General features: G+C 48.4%; 1 protein-coding gene across 5 annotated transcripts in view; it reads right to left on the bottom strand.

The window, feature by feature from the left end:
• The window catches only part of EIPR1 (EARP complex and GARP complex interacting protein 1), a 179445-nt gene that overhangs the window by 82672 nt on the left and 78950 nt on the right, over nucleotides 1-17823 (bottom strand). The window contains 1 exon segment of one of the 5 annotated variants that reach the window (NM_001131475.2): nucleotides 4730-4810. The exons of the other annotated variants lie outside the window; for them this stretch is intronic. Within the exon segment in view, the coding sequence (NP_001124947.1) occupies nucleotides 4730-4810 (81 nt within the window). 5 annotated transcript variants of the gene reach the window in all.

Genomic DNA, 17823 nt, shown 5'->3' with positions numbered 1-17823 from the left:
GCATGCTGTACACTGAGCACTGCACATCAAAAAATGCGTGTGGTCTGATCATCAAGCCCTAAGCACAGACAGAAGCAGCAGCCATACTCAATCATCACACTCAATCATCGCACTCAGTCATTGTGTGGAAATCTCACTTCTTCCAAACAAAATTGTGTTCAAGCAGGTCCTGAGGCACACGCAGATGGCACAACTAGAGGCAGCAGATCCCTCTGCCCTTGGCGCCACTGCATTGCCTCTGTTCTCCTGGGAAGCTCCCCAGCACCGCGAATTAAGAGGAGCACCAGGCTTCAGCTTGGGAGCACCGACCCTCAGCTTGGGAGCACCGGCCCTTGGCTTGCACACAGCGCTGCCTCATGAGCTGCAGCAACGGTAGGTGCTCCATGAAGAAATGTCTCTGACAACAACTGGTAAGGAGAAATCATACCAGGAGGCAAAACTCTGAGCAGGACACTTGACTGTCCCCATTGTCCAGATGGGCAGATGGGCAGAGATATGGCTCTTTATTGATTTAGAGGCAGTAGCCTCCATTTTGCCCATATAACCAGGACTTGGAAAGCACAGAGCAGGGGCGAAACAAGGAGGGGATGTCGGGGCTCAGGCTGAGCAGAGTGCAAGCCCATCTGTGCCCACACAGATGCTCGCTGCAGGGTCTCAGTTCCAAAGAGTCTCTCAGAAGACCTGCTCCATGGATGCCAACACTCCCGCAGAGGGCCTGGGGTGTGTCAGCGTGTGCCAGTGTGTGCTCTGCGGGGTACCTCCTCCAAGCTCCAGGTTCATTACCTTGTCCTTTTGCATCTCCATGCGGGGGTGGTAGCTGCTTCCCGTGGTAACTAAGATCTGTGCTTCCTCCCTGGATGAAATCCCCTCTTTCTGAAACACAGGCACACTTATTGCAGGTGTGGTTCTAGACCACCACAATAACATTAATATTGCAAAAAGAGAGTCACATTAATTTTTTGGTTTCCCAGTGCATGTAAAAGTTATGCTGACACTATAATGCAGTCGAGTAAGAGTCCAACAATACTATGTCTAAAAAACTACTGGGAAGACCTTGATTTTAAAATACTTTATTGCTAAAGAATACTAACAATCACCTGAGCCTTCAGGGAGTTGTCATCTTTTTGCTGGTGGAGGGTTTTGCCTCAATGGCAAAACCGATGGCAACTAACTGATCAGGGTGGTGGCTACTGAAGGATGGAGTGGCAATGGCAGTTTCTTAGATAACAATGAAGTTTCTGCATCTATTGACTCTTCTTTTCATGAAAGATTTCTCTAGCACGTGATGCTATTTGACAGCACTTTATGCAACGTAGAACTTCTTTCAAAATTGGAGTCAGTCCTTTAAAACCCTAACACTGCTTTATCAACTGGGCTTAGGTAATATTCTAAATCCTATGTTATTATTTCAACAGTGTTCACGGCATCTTCACCAGGAGTAGATTCCATCTCAAGAAACCACTTGCTTTGCTCATCCTTAAGAAGCAATTTCTCATCCATTCGAGATTGATCATGAGAGTGTAGCAATTCAGTCCCATCTTCAGGCTCCACTTCTAATTCAAGTTCTCTTGCTATTTCTACCACAACTGCAGTTACTTTCTCCATGCAAGTCTTGAACCCCTCAAAGTCATCCACAAGGGTTAGAGTCAACTTCCCCCATTACCTTCCTATTAATGTCAATATTTTGACCACCTCCTATGAATCACAAATGTTCTTAATGGCATCTAGAATGGTGAATCCTTTCTAGGTTTTCAATTTACTATGCCAAGACCCATCAGAGGAATCACTATCAGTGGCAACGACAGCCTTAAAACATGTATTTCTTAAATAATAAGACTTGAAAGTTGAAATTACTCCTTGATCCATGGGCTGCAAAATGAATCTTGTGCTAGCAGGCATGAAAACAACATTCGTTTCTTTGGTACCTCCCCTTCAGAGCTCTTGGGTGACTAGGTGCATTGCCAATGGGCAGTAATTTTCAAAAGAGTCTGTCTCTGAGCAGTAGGTCTCAACAGGGGGCTTAAAATATTCACTAAACCATGCTATGAACAGATGTGCTGTCCTCCAGGCTTTATAGTTCCATTTACAGAGAATAGGCAGGGTACATTTAGCATCATTCTTAAGAGGCCTAGGTTTTTCAGAATGGTAAATGAGCATTGGCTTCAACTTAAAAGTCAACAACTCCATTATCCCCTAATGAGAGAGTCAGCCTGTCCATTAAAGCTTTGAAGCCAAGCTTTGACTTCTCCTCTTTTGCTATGAAAGTCCTGGATGGCTTATACTCTTCAAATATAAGGCTACTTCACTGACACTGAATATCTGTTGTTTAGTGTTCTGAAGTGTTCCCCCTTCATCAATGATCTTAGGCAGATCTGGATAATTTGCTGCAGCTTCTCCATCAGCACTTGCTGCTTCACCTTGTACTCTTATGCTATGGAGATGGCTTCTTTCCTCCAACCTCATGAACCAACCTCTGCTAGCTCCCAACTTTTCTTCTGCAGCTTTCTCACTCCTCTCAGCCTTCACGGAACAAAGAGAGTTAGGGTCTTGCTCTGGATTAGGCTTTGGCTTAAAAGAATGTTGTGCATGATTTAGATCATCTATCCAGACCATTAAAACTTTCTCCATTATCAGCAAGAAGGCTGTTTGGCTTTCTTATCATTTGTGTGTTCACTGGAGTAGCACTTTTAATTTCCTTCAAGAACTTTCCCTTTGCATTCACAACTTGGCCAACTGGTGTGCAAGGCCTGGTTTTTGGTCTACTTCAGCTTTTGGCTGAAACTTGGCTTCCTCACTAAGCTTAATCATTTCTAGCTTTTGATTTAAAGTGAGAGATATTCCTTTCATTGAACACTCAGAGGCCATTACAGGGTTATTAATTGGCCTGACTTCAATATCGTTGTTCTCAGGGAATAGAGAGGCCCAAGGAAAGGGAGAGAGATGAGGAGGCTGCCAGTTGATGGAGGATTCAAAACACACACATTTATGGATTCACTTTGCCATCTTACATGGGCATGGTTCGTGAAGCCCCAAAACAATTACAATAGGAACATCAAAGACCACTGACCACAGAGCACCATAACAGATACAATAATGATGAAAAAATTTGAAATATTGCGAGATTATCAAAATGTGCCACAGAGTGGGACGTGCTGTTGAAAGTTGGCACATATAATTGAAAAAATGGGGCCAATAGACTTGATGGACACAGGGTTGCCACAAACCTTCAATTTGCAAAAGATACAACATCCGAGAAGCACAATAAAGCACAGTGCAATACGATGAGGTGCGTGTGTATCTAGAGTGGTTTCTTGACCCTGACTGACAAACCCTCCTAGAATCTACACCAATGGCGACATCATCCACTGACATGAGTAATTCAGAGAACATAGTTTAGACTGTGCTGCTTTTCAGATGTCAAGAGCTATCTAGGCGAAAACAGCTACCAGGCAGTTTGACATTGTTATGTGAAGCCCAGGGATGGAAGTAAAGGTTTGAGATTATTTTACCTTACAGTATCTTTATTCACATTCTCTTTCATGTATCAATAGATTCTAGGACTTTGGATTCTAGCAATACAGCTAATTCTGAAAAAAAAAAAAAAAATCATGCCTCTCTAAAACACTTAGATATATTTTTAAAGGCATAGTTATGCTTTCAGAGAAGTGAAGAATAGTAAAGCTGCTGTTGAAAACAAAATGATAAACCATGGTTACCCTTCACACTTGGCCTCTGCTAGGAACCTAAAGGCCACACATAGAACGGGAAAGTAAGCTTTTGGCCCACAAAAGGTAAAGAGGGGATACTAGGACCTCTGCAAAAACCCAGGCTCCTTATAACCCACATCCTCATTACAGGAATGAGCTAGAAAACATTATTCTCCAGCTGGCATGCATAGAAAAATGTCACACACAAAAAAAACCCACTTGTTTATCTCAGCTATGGCTCTTATAAAAAGCAGAGTCTACAGTGAGAACCTGAAAACTGCATTGATCCTTAAAAAAGTTTGACTTTGAATTTACTGGTGTGGTCCAGGAAATCCTAAGCCAAGAACCTAACTTAAAGAAGTCCTGGGTTTTGGCCCACCCTGGACATTTTCCAGAAACAAATGAGAATGGTCTCTGGAGGAATGCACCCACAGGCCAGCCCCTTGGAGGCCCCACCAACTTAGAGCAGCCTGATATGAGCCTGTGACCCACGACAAACCCAGGAAGACAGTGGCCTGAATGAAGGCACGCCAAGAGAACAGAGCAAATTAGCATTCCAACAACTTCAGATATTACAATCGCAATGTTCAAAGAAATAAAAGCCAGATTATGAGCAGGCAACAAAACACCATCACAATTTACCAGGAATCTTCTTTAAAAAAAAATAATAAAGCATCTAGAAGTAAAAATTATGACTGTTGAACTAAAAGTCTCCATTGGCAATTTAACAGCAGATTAGAAATAACTGGGGAGAATTAATCATTTGGAATAAAGATGTGAAGAAAAAACCTAGGACGTAGCAAAGACTGCAGCGTAGTAATGTGAGAGAAAGGCTGAGAGGATCCACTGTACCCTTCATTGGGGTGCACAGGAAAAACAGAAAACAGCAGGCACGATATCAATAAACAAATTCTCAGACTCAGGAGCACAACTATCTCTAAGTACCATAATTAAAAATATATCCACTCCTGGACACACTGTAGCACAAACGCAGAACACCAAAGACAAAGACAGAAACTTACAGGTTGCCAGTGCTATGAACAGTTGGGCAGATGACTTCCCAAGAGCACCAAAGGAATCCAGAGACAGCACACAACAAAATGCTAGAAAAAAAGTCAGGGCAGAACTGTTCACTCGGCTAAATACTCAAAAATAAAGGCATGTTAAGGTAAATCAAGCCATGAGACCCTACTTGGGGTATAAATAAAATATTTTTAAAACCATAAGAATTTACCTCCAAAAGCCTCACTAAGGAAACTTCTAAGGACATATTTGGAAAATAAAGAAAGTGATCCTAGAAGAAAGGTCTCAAATTCGAAGTTAAAAAAAAAAAAAAAGAGAAATAAATGGCAAAAAACTAGAAAACATCTAAATATGTGTGACACTAATGATAATAATAATATTTACTTTTGAGGTTAATAAAAATACCCAAAGGTAAAATTAAAATACTGGCCAACGAAGTATCTAAAATAGAAGGGGGATGAAAATAGATTTAAAAGCTTTTCATATTGTTGGAATAGAGAAATACTGACTATTTAATTTCAGATTTCATGTTAAATATGAATAACAACATGTTATGAGTAGAAAAAGAGCATATAACTTCTAAAATAATAGAGGAAGAGAAATGGAGCAAAAACAAGATTCAAAATAACTCATGAGAACAAGAAAGGACCAAAACTCCCCAAAACAGCATAAAGTAAGATGAAAGAAAGTTGTACCAAAAAATGTATAAAATAAGATGAGAGGAATTATTACAAGTAGATCAGTATTCACAATAACTATAAGGGACATCGGCTGGAGATTGTTAGACTGAATTTTTTAAAAATCAGCAAAACACTGTTTACAAGACATATCTCTAAAACGTAATGACACAGGAAGGCAAAGAACAGAAAACACCACATTAAGCAACAAAAGAAAAGCTGATTTAGCCATATTAATATTTGCCAAAATAGATCTGAGCAAAAGCAGTAAGGGTCACTACTTAATAATACAAAGGTTCAGAAACACAAAAAACATCACCACTGAATAATACAAAGGTTCAGAAACACAAACAATTCTAAACTTATATGCCCTCAATAAAATTACACCAAAACACATAAAGCAAAAATTGACAGAACAAATAAAAATAGAGGAATCCAATATCATAGTGGGAGACTTTAAATCTTTCAATAACTGATAGAACCAGTTAGAAAAAAATTAAAATAGCAAGGTTATAAAAGATTCAAACACAACACAATATTTTTCTCAAGTATAAATGCAACATAAAAATTAATCCATACAATAGACCATTAAAAATCTCAATATATTTCAAAGAATTACTATTAAACAATCATATTCCTTTTTTAACTGACGTCCCCCTTTTATGGAAAAGAGACTCCACGTCAACATCAGAATTTCTAAAAACCACCAAGAGAGAATAAAAGATTAGGAAAAAGTTGCATCTTCACAATAACACACCCTTGTGAGAGGCAGTAAACAATGGCTAAATGTGAAAAGGCAAAATTGAAGATGTGCTGAAATCCTACAGTACAAACACTACTAAGTTACATTATCTAGCTGCCAAAGACTATACATTCAAGAAGATTATTACAGACGTCACAGGAGAAAATTGCTACCATGACAGCTGAGTAACTTACCTCAGGTCCCACAACTGCTAATGGCAGAACAAAAAGAGAACTCAAGGCTTTGGACTCAAAGTCGATTGTATTTTTCTACTCTATTGCATCCAATGTACCAATGACCTTAAGCAAATAAGTATTTTAAAAATGTACAAAACAGTAGGGTAGGCAATGAAAGGACCCTACTAAAGTGAAGGAACCACTCAATTTCATAGGCATTGCTATGAAACACAGATACATTGTCAAGATAAGTGTACTCGATTTTTAGAAATTACCATTTAGGGTGAAAATCAATCTAAAGTGGATTGTTTACTTCCTTGCTGTTGCAAATGCTATATCAAAAACTTCTAAAAATTATTCTTTGACAATTTATTGGTAACATAATTGGCTATTCTGGTGCATAAATATTCATCTCCAGACAGAGAAGGAATGATGTGGGAGCCCACGTTGAATAAATACTTTTATCCACAGCTCTGAAATTTCCTTTCATGAAAAATATTGCTTTTATAATTTTTTCTTATAACATGTAAGAGATAGACTATATCCAGTTTAGCTGCAGTCTTTCTGCAAGATTGCTCTTCTAACCTGGTCAGGAGTCCAGCCACCATGTTCTTTCCTGCTGCACCCAGCACCCTTGGGCCACCACACAAAGCTGGGTGTCTTCCTGCTGGTTTGGGAGCACAGTGGCCCATCTGCCACTTGGTCTCAGACTGTGGCCAGCTCACAGTCCACTATCTCCACGTCAACTGGTTTTGAAAAAGTATAAATATGGCTGCTCTTCCACATCCCTAGAATTATGCTAGGATGCTTTGGAAAGGTTTCCTCCAGATCTACAGATGTAATTTACCAGCAGATGGCGTTTTCAGTGGATGTGCACTGAATCCATAGTTTTCTCTAAGTTCTGGTTGTTTTAACAAGGAACACAACTCTAAGCATGAGTAATATTAAAAATAATAGCATCCATATGATTAGGTTAAAATGCAAGCACCTACAATGATAGATTAATTTACTGAAATTTCTAAATTTACACTTTATGTTTTGAGTAATACCTTAAACCTTGAGAGGAGTCACCAGGGAGCAAACCTGTTTGTCAGTAACGGGTACTGTGCAATCCAATACTCTAATTAAAAACGTAAAAGAGAAGGTACCAGGAAAACTAGGTTGAATGCGCAAGGAAGTCTCAGTAAAAAGTTATTCAAAAACCCTGCCCATTTAGATGCAGGCAAAACAAAGTGCAATGTTGGGGGAGAAACCACAGAAATCCAGGAGCCTCTCCACTCACACGGCGCCACACGCGTCTCCACTCACACGGCGCCACGCGCGTCTCCACTCGCACGGCGCCACGCCCGTCTCCACTCGCACGGCGCCACGCGCGTCTCCACTCGCACGGCTCCACGCCCGTCTCCACTCGCACGGCTCCACGCCCGTCTCCACTCGCACGGCGCCACGCGCGTCTCCACTCGCACGGCTCCACGCCCGTCTCCACTCGCACGGCTCCACGCCCGTCTCCCCTCGCACGGCGCCACGCCCGTCTCCACTCGCACGGCGCCACGCCCGTCTCCACTCGCACGGCGCCACGCCCGTCTCCACTCGCACGGCTCCAACTCGCACGGCTCCACTCGCACGGCTCCAACTCGCACGGCTCCACTCGCACGGCTCCAACTCGCACGGCTCCACTCGCACGGCTCCAACTCGCACGGCTCCACGCCCGTCTCCACTCGCACGGCTCCACACGTGTCTCCACTCGCACGGCGCCACGCCCGTCTCCACTCGCACGGCGCCACGCGCGTCTCCACTCGCACGGCTCCACGCCCGTCTCCACTCGCACGGCTCCACACGTGTCTCCACTCGCACGGCGCCACGCCCGTCTCCACTCGCACGGCGCCACGCCCGTCTCCACTCGCACGGCTCCACACATGTCTCCACTCGCACGGCTCCACGCCCGTCTCCACTCGCACGGCTCCACGCCTGTCTCCTGTTCTCCATTCAGCGTATTGAAACTACAACTGGAAACTGTAGAGGACATTTCTGGGAATAATTTACATAAGAAGGGTGATTTACATGCGGGATACTCAGGTCTGCAGAAATGCCTTGACGCCATGTCAAAGATGAACAGCTTCAAAACCTTACCAGGTGATGGGTGGCAAGACCATTCTGCAAACATTTACTTCGCCCTGCCTTTGTGGTCTTCACCTATGTGCTTTACAAATAAGAACTCACTTATCTGGTGAACAACCCCAGGCCGTGGGAATTACTCCCCTAGGTGTTCATCTGGTTCCTTTTCTCATTAATTAAGTGACCCACCTGACTAGGCTGAGTAAAGCCCACCTGCTACTCTAAGGAGCGCAGGGCATGAGTAGGGTCCCCGCCGGGCGCTGCCTGCAGTCGGCCGTATCTCACCCTCGGCCCTCCTTTTACTTGTTGCGCAGCGTTGGCTAGGGGCCCTGACTGCTGTGAACGTTGCTGCCCCATCTGTGCATCTCTCAGGCTGCGGTGAGGATGGAAAGGAGCTACATGAGAAGGTGTGTTTCATGGTGGACTCGAGCCCCTGGGCGGCACTAACCAAGCGGCACTTCCTCGGCCCGTCCCTGCGTTCTCCAGCCATTCATGGAATGAGGGGGCACAAGCCAGTCAGGGCTGCACCAGCGCTCCCATTTCAGGGATGCAGCGCCAAATGGACATCATACCAGGCAAGGTCGGAATCCCCGCTTGTGGCCTGCTGGCTGGGATCCTGGGCAAGGCGTCACTTACAGTCCCTAAGCCTCAGTCTCCCCAGCTGGAAAATGTAGACAGATACCAATGCTTCTCTTCTGGGGATTTTTAAAATATTAAATGAGATGGAAATGAATACGCATATCATGCAGCCCGAGAGATAAGGTAGACACTCAACAGAATCGAGTTTAAAGAAGGTGTGGAATGGTGCACGCCCAGGCACGAGGGTCGGGACAGCAGCCTGCTCATCTGTGCAACTGCAGGAGGCTGCTCCGCTGACCCGATGCACAGAGCCGTGAGGTGAACCAACGCCGCGATGCGACGTTATACACAACCCGGGAAGTTTTGGTGCGTTCCGTCACATACCAAACGATTCACTAGAATCAAACACCTCTCACTTATATCCACGTCTCTGGCTAAAAAGAAGTAACAGGACATCATCCTCTTACTAGTCACCACAGCGCAGCCTGGAGCCTATCAGCTGCAGTTTTGCAAGTAGCTTTTTGTAAGGATGGAGAAAAGAAAAATAAACGTTACTATTTATCTTTCTATTTTTACGTGTTTGTATGATTTCTATGGAGCCCATTCTGGTTCACCATTTTGTAACCACCTTAGAAGAGGAAAGGGATGTGTTGTGGTTTATGCATTTCCGATTCTTTAACTGTGAGAAAAGAGGGGAGATGCAGCAGTAATTCCAAAACACTCTTCCTTCCACACTGACTGCTCTGCTTAGCCCCTTTAAACCTGAGTCCGGAGCCTCACAGGTTGCAAAGCACCTTGGGGGTTACCCACAGCCACAGACAAGTCGGCAAAACCTTAAGGAGGCTCCACGCTCCCTCACGCACACAGAGGAACTTGGACCCGGTCTCCCAACTCCTCGCCCGGCCTCGTTCCCGTCCTCCAGGTGCCTCGAGGCGGCATCTCAGGCTTCACAAGAGCCGCACCGTGACATGAGGAACAGGGTGGGCCGCGGGTGAGTGGCCCTGGGAAAACTGGCCCTGCCTCTCTGCTTGTCTCCCGCAACTTGAATCTAACCTGCTCCAGGGGAAGAGGGGCTCTGGCCAACTTGCTCACAACCCTGACCGCGCCTGCAGACGGCAAGGGCTCAAAGCTGCGAGCAAATGAGGTTTCTTTGTCTAAGTCAGCTACAAGTATCCACTCTGATTTTAACATCAGCAGGCCTGTTTTGTTCAGGGGAAGCTCTTTCCTTCACTCCCATGAGATGTCACTGGTACGGCTTCCACAATGTGGCTCCTAGAGGTGGTGGCACCCAGGGGGACATGGCCAGTGCCACACGGAAAGCTGTGCCTTCCAGGGCACTCAAGGAGAGGCAGCTCCTCTCAGCCTCAGGACATGAGAAGCTGCATGCCCAGGTTAGAGGTCTGAGCACGAGCAGCCAGTGCCACCCACACCTCCTCCTGTGGTCACTTCCAGGAGCCGCCTGTGCGGCTGCCGCTGCTGGACGCTCTTCCTCCCCTTAATCTCCCTCCTTCTGGTGTCTCATCCCAGACCCTGGCCTCCAGCTTGGGGTGCTGTCTCCTACGTGGTCCTCCAGGAGAACCCAAGCACCATACCCACCCCCATCCCACATAAAGCCATGTTCCCTGGGCACAGCACCCTGTCCTTGCCTTCACGGCTGCAATGCGCAACACGCTCCCTGGTCTTTCTGTACTCGAGGTCTGGCTCACACTGCTGAGTGGATACAAACATCCACTCAACAACTTGAAAATCAGGGAAGTCAGATTTCTCTTCTTGGCCCAAAAGTGCCCTCTGATTGTGGTGGCTGGGACCTGCCCTCCTTGTCCGTATCCCTCCAGGAAGGCTGGAGATTTGTTTACAGAAATCCAGTGAGCGTGCACATTCCTGAGAACGTAAGGCGAGTTAGTGAGCACTTCTCAAAAGACAGAAGTCTTCATTATGAAAGGTAAACAGATCCAGGGATTAGGCGCCTGGGAATACTTACATCTGTTTCATGAAAAGGTAAAGCAAAGCCAAAACGGTGGAAAAAGGCACATAGAAGAGAGCAATTGGAGTGGTGAGATGAAAAAACTGAGGAAAAATCTGGAAATTTAGTCAGCGGCTCCAAAAAGTCACTATTATCACACAATGCTCATGAGCAACACCCACGTCTACAGGAGCGCGTGCCTGGAAGGGCTCAGTAGGTCTGAACTAGCTCCCTTCAGACGGTCAAGGCGGAAACAGCGTTGACATTCATTACAGTACAATGTGGAATATGCTGAATATTCTTATTTTTACCTGTCCAACCATCCCAAATTAAAATTTTATGTTGAAACTTGATTCGGAAATAAATTATTTGAATTTTCCTTATATTTTCAAATGTAACTGTGTTTATTTTGAATTCCTATAGATCAGAGAGAAAAAACAAACAAAAAATAGTTTTAACAAAATGAGAGATTAAAACCAAAGTTTCTGCGGGATGGTAGAGACCCTTTTTAAGCACTAGAGGGGCTCATATGAATGGAACTGAGTGTTAGGCGGAAATACCAAGTTCAAATGCCAGGACGCTTTAAAAGGGGTCCTGCGTATGTGGAAATGAGAATTTTATATTCAATGCTACAAAAAAAGTTCACTGATGAGAGCCAGTTGGTGCAGCCAGCAAGCAAAGGGGGAAGCCCTGCAAAGATCAAATAAGTAAGTTCATGAAAATTCTAGGACAAACCAGCCAACAGGAGAGCCAAGTCAGCTCCCTGCTGGGTTGGTGTCGGCAGCCATCACCAGCCCCGGGCCTCCATCAGGTGGGGGCACTGCCCCTCCATGCAGCTTGCACAGAAGCCTGAAGACGGACAGCTCTGTGGACACGGCTAGCAGCTGCCCTGGACTGAACATGCTTTTACCCTCAGACCAAGTGGTGAAATCTGTCTTTCCAGCCTTTTGTGTGGAAAAAACAAAAAACACAGCCCCACAGGCTTCAATGAGCCCGGCACTTCCTTTCTTGTGTTCCCTCTTCACTCCCTCCCACCCGGTGCATAAACATACCCAGATTGCAGTCTCTGTCTAGTTAGTCATCCCGTTCATTCCCTCGTGTTTAACCTTGAAACCCGACTGCCAACGCGCCGACATCGGTGCCTACAGACGGCCGCACGGGCTGCTGCGCCGGCTCCTGGCAGGGTGTGTGCTTTGATGGGCTCTGGGGGCAGAGCCAGCTGGCGGCAGCAACTCCGTTGCCCAGGGAACAGCCATTGAAGTGTGCGCTCCCGAGTCTGCACCAGGCCGGCGCCTGTCGCGGTGCTGGCTCAACCTCGGCGCTGCAGGGGCTGTGCCCGGCGGGTGCCCATTAGTGCTCTCCGTGCTCCAGGAACAAGGAGCAGGTCCAGAGGCCCCGCTCTTCCCACTGACGAACGGGCTTGCCTTGCTGCCTTATTAATGACTACGCCACTCTCACCACCCAAACAAAGTGCACAGAGTAGGAGGAAAGAATTAGCTTCCAGGAGGTGCTCTTACTATTTTTAGACAATGCCTGTCAGCTACAGAGCAGTGGAATAGCCCTGCATACCTAGGGGTGATCTGTCCTTTTAATGCAAACTCTGCTTTATTTTGCTTATTTATTCCATTTTCAATGCCCCCCAACCCAATTCAGTCTTCCCTGTTTTTGCAGTCCTCATTTGGAGAATATATGAAACGTACCAGTCCTTGCCACTTTGAGGAATCAGGGGAAGGCCAGCTGCCCCAACCCTTGGCTCCCACTGCCGTCACAGTGATGAGGCTCTCCTAGGGCAGGGACATCCTAAGAGGGTCCACGCAGCAGATGCGCCTCTCAGCACCACCACGCTGGGCTGGCCTCCTTCCCCACACCAGCAGCACGGCACACTGGTCCGAGCAGCCAAGTAACACTGCGCCAACAAACATGGAGGCAACCGAGGGGCTCCGAACAACCAGGCCCACCTCCTGCCCTGACCACCCCTTCTGGCAGGTGGCCAGGCCACTCCTGTCTCCTCACTCTGCAACCCAGGCTGAGAGAGAAGCTGCTGCCTCAGCATTGCCTACAGTGGCACAAGAGGACTCAGAAGGAGCTCACACCCAGAAGTGATGCGCCACGTTCACACCCGGCACACTGGCCAGAACTTGCCATGCCTCCCCCCAGCTGCAAAGGACGCCCAGAAGGGCAGGAGAGCCAGATACCAGCAAGCACCACTAATTAAAGAGGGAGAGAAAAGAAAAGGGAAAACTACTGGGCACAGAGGCTCACATCTGTAATCCCAGCACTTTGAGAAGCCAAGGCAGGAGGATCATTTGAGGTCAGGAGTTCAAGACCAGCCTGGCCAACATGGTGAAATCCCATCTCTACTAAAATACAAAAATTAGCCGGGCGTGGTGGTGGCTGTCTGTAAATCCCAGCTACTCGGAGGAGGCTGAGGCAGGAGAATCACTTGAATTCCAGAGGCAGAGGATGCAGTGAGCCAAGATTGTGCCATTGCACTCCAGCCTAGGCGACAGAGCGAGACTACATCTTAAAAAAAAAAAAAAAAAAAAGAAAGATAAAAGAAAAGGGAAAACCACCTGAGGATGTGCGAGGGAGCGGTGCAGAGGCCCAGGGTTGTCTCCCCAAGACGCAGGCCAGGAAGCAGACGTGCAAATGGGAGAGCCCACAGGCACAGAAGGCCGTGCCACCACTGCATGTAAGCTGGGCACATGGAGATGGGGCCGGAGGCCGGGTCCTGAGCACTGCGCAGACCACGGACAGTGGAGCAGAAAGGGAAACAGAACCAAAATGTACTCAATTTCTATTATGTGTCTGCACTTTGCATTCTTCAGCCTATCTAATCTCACTTCACAAAGCAGATGTTATTTCCATTCTGTTGATGAGAAAAGTCAGGGGCAGAGAGCGGTTCACGTCTCAGGATACAGTAACTCAAATGGAGCCAGGATTCCAACTCGAGTCTGCCCAACTCCAAATCCATTTCCCCGTGTCATTATCCTGCCTTTCGGCTTGTGGCAGGAAGAAGCACACAGCTGGGAAAGGCGGACCCGCCAGCAGCAGAGTCAGAGGAAGAGAAGGTGGCTGCGAGAGGAGAGAGTGCAGAGGCCCCCGGGATAGATCCTGGTGAGGTCACCGTAAGAAGGGAAAGTGGGCGTCAGAACCACGTGACCCAGCAACTCTCCCCAAGAAAGAAGAACAGACCTGTAGGTATGGATTTTCAATACAGCATTGTACAAGGGCAAGACAGTGAAAGTCAATGTCCCCCAGTGGAAAATTGGTTAAATACACAGGGACACGTCAGACCACCACGGAAAATGTCCTCGTGAAAGATGGCTGCTCGCTCCATCTCAGGTCAGGCCGGACAGTCCCCCGAAGTCAGCGAGCCTGTGGCCCTCACTGCCTCTGTCTCCACGCAAACTGGAGACCCCCAGCCCAGGAGGAAGAACCTGGGACAGGGCAGGGGAGAAACAGGCTCCAAGCACACCCTGGAGCAAACCTCAAAGTCAGGGCTGGGGTCAGAATGGGTGCCAGGAAACAGAGCCAACGCCCTACCACCCCCCCACCCCCACCCCCCAGGCCCCGGCTGTGGTGGACGGGAGCAGCAACACCCACCGCCTGCCCAGCTGCAGCGAGCAAGCACCGGCCACGGCCTCTGCTTCTATCAAGGCTCAGGGCCAATTAAACACCGAGCGTTGGGGACTGAGCACTTCTAGCTTCAAAACAGGAGTTTGCTTGTTTTCTTTCAGAAGTGCTCCATAAGAATTAAAATGTTGGAGTCCAAAGAAAGCTCTGCCGACCACATGGAGGCAAAGCTCAGGAGGCACTGGTGGAGCCTCAGCTTCTGATGCTGCACAAGAGTTACTAACACATGGAGCAGAAGTCACCAATGTCTCCGGGACCCTCCCACGGAGCAGAAGTCACCGATGCCTCCGGGACCCTCCCATGGAGCAGAAGTCACTGATGTCTCCGGGACCCTCACACGGAGCAGAAGTCACCGATGTCTCCGGGACCCTCGCACGGAGCAGAAGTCACCAACTGTCTCCGGGACCCTCAGACGCAGCAGAAGTCACCGACTGTCTCTGGGACCCTCACTTTGGAAGCAGTGCTCTGCCCTAAGGACATGGGGCAGCCACCTGTAGGTATTCCAGCTGTGGCTCCATCTTCCTAGCTGAGAGCCAATGACAGCTGCAGCAACTGGGAGTGAACAAACCTTCCCAGGACTCCAGCTTTTTCCAGCCAAGCCCCCAGGCACATGGAGCAGACACAAGCCACACCTGCTATCCCTGCCTGATTCCCGACCCTCAGAACCCACGAGCAGCACAAAAGGTTGTTTTTATGCTAATAAAAAAAAAATAGGTTGGCCTCATTTACAAACCCAGGGTGATTCAACAACTGCTGTCACTGTGTCTGCCTGCATATGATGCATGCACACGCTGTTCCTGTGTAAAATGTGTTGCCGTGACATGGCCTCCATTTATCTCCAGGTGTCAAGTGCCAGATTCCAGGAAGCCCCAGGAGTGGGCCCAGAAGGAGCAGTGCCGAGGACCCCCGGGGGTGGGGCCATCCTACCAGGCATGTCCTGGGCACATGGGAAGACCGAGGGGTGAGGGACACTTGGTGTCCGTGACAGGGAAAAGCTGAGGTGTCAGGCTTCGGGCTGTGCCTACCTTGGTGACTCTGGAAGCGTTTTCATAAGCACTTGTCATATGTCATAGGCAGTGTGCTCCAGGGGAGCAGGGGATCTCACAGTCCAGAGTGCCCCACAGAGCACCTGAGACAGCGGCTGGCAGAGCACAGGCAGAGATGCCCCAGAGAACAAGCCAGCCCCTGCGTCCCCACGTGCTGAGTCCATCCTCCCAGCAGCTCCAAGGGCGGAGTTATCAATTTCACATACAGACAAGGAAACCAAGGCTTGGAGAGTTGAAGCCACCGTCCAAGAACACACCAGAGTGCCAGCCGGCAGAGGGGGCGGTGGGGAGCACATCACACCTAGACCCAGCTGCAGCACCAAGCTCGTTTACCACGCTCTAGAAAACTCATTCAACATGCTCCAGAAAGCCCGTTCACCACGCTCTGGAAAGTTCATTCACCACGCTCCAGAAAGCTTGTTCACCACAATCCAGAAAGTGCATTCACCACGCTCCAGAACGCATGTTCACCACGCTCCAGAAAGCTCGTTCACCACGCTCCAGAAAGCGCGTTCACCACGCTCCAGAAAGCGCGTTCACCACGTTCCAGAAAGTTCATTCACGCTCCAGAAAGTTCGTTCACCACGCTCCAGAAAGCTCGTTCACCACGCTCCAGAAAGTTCATTCATGCTCCAGAAAGCTCGTTCACCACGCTCCGGAAAGCTCGTTCACCACGCTCCGGAAAGCTCGTTCACCACGCTCCAGAAAGTTCATTCACGCTCCAGAAAGCTCGTTCACCACGCTCCAGAAAGCTCGTTCACCACACTTCAGAAAGCTCGTTCACCACGCTCCAGAAAGTTCATTCACGCTCCAGAAAGCTCGTTCACCACGCTCCAGAAAGCTCGTTCACCACGCTCCAGAAAGCTCGTTCACCACGCTCCAGAAAGTTCATTCATGCTCCAGAAAGCTCGTTCACCACGCTCCAGAAAGCTCGTTCACCACACTTCAGAAAGCTCGTTCACCACACTTCAGAAAGCTCGTTCACCACACTCCAGAAAGCTCGTTCACCACGCTCCAGAAAGTTCATTCACGCTCCAGAAAGCTCGTTCACCACGCTCCAGAAAGTTCATTCACGCTCCAGAAAGCTCGTTCACCACGCTCCAGAAAGCTCGTTCACCACGCTCCAGAAAGTTCATTCATGCTCCAGAAAGCTTGTTCACCACGCTCCGGAAAGCTCGTTCACCACGCTCCGGAAAGCTCGTTCACCACGCTCCGGAAAGTTCGTTCACCACGCTCCGGAAAGCTCGTTCACCATGCTCCGGAAAGTTCATTCACGCTCCAGAAAGTTCGTTCACCACACTCCAGAAAGCTCGTTCACCACGCTCCAGAAAGCTCGTTCACCATGCTTCAGAAAGTTCATTCACGCTCCAGAAAGTTTGTTCACCACGCTCCAGAAAGTTCATTCACGCTCCGGAAAGCTCGTTCACCACGTTCCAGAAAGCTCGTTCACCACGCTCCAGAAAGCTCGTTCACCACGCTCCAGAAAGTTCGTTCACCACGCTCCGGAAAGCTCGTTCACCACGCTCCGGAAAGTTCATTCACGCTCCGGAAAGCTCGTTCCCCACGCTCCAGAAAGCTCGTTCCCCACACTCCAGAAAGCTCGTTCACCACGCTCCAGAAAGTTCATTCACGCTCCAGAAAGCTCGTTCACCACGCTCCAGAAAGCTCGTTCACCACGCTCCAGAAAGCTCATTCACCATGCTCCGGAAAGTTCATTCACGCTCCGGAAAGTTCGTTCACCACGCTCCGGAAAGCTCGTTCACCACGCTCCAGAAAGCTCGTTCACCACGCTCCGGAAAGCTCGTTCACCATGCTCCAGAAGGCTCGTTCAGCATGCTCTAGCCCCTATGTACCCGGGCAGTGGAGGGGCCGAGGTCGTGTGCAGAGGGTACTGAGTAAGGAGCAGGCTGCCTGCACTAAGGCATAAGTGCCATGAGAGCTCCTCGTGGCCCCTCACAGGGTTCCCCTCTCCTCCCTGCAGCCCAAGTCTGCTGTAGGTAAGGTTGTCACAGGGTGCATCCTGATGGGGTGGTGTCCTGACGGGATGGCGTCATGGCGGGTGAGAGCAGCGGGTGGGTCAGGGCCACAGTCTCCCACCGCCACCTGGGGCCTTGGCACATGCTTATCCTGCCACCCTTCAGATGCTGCTCTGGAAGCAG

This window comes from Pongo abelii, chromosome 12 (genome assembly GCF_028885655.2).
Source record: "Pongo abelii isolate AG06213 chromosome 12, NHGRI_mPonAbe1-v2.0_pri, whole genome shotgun sequence".
NCBI lineage: Eukaryota > Metazoa > Chordata > Mammalia > Primates > Hominidae > Pongo > Pongo abelii.
This window is presented reverse-complemented; position numbering and strand designations above follow the sequence as displayed.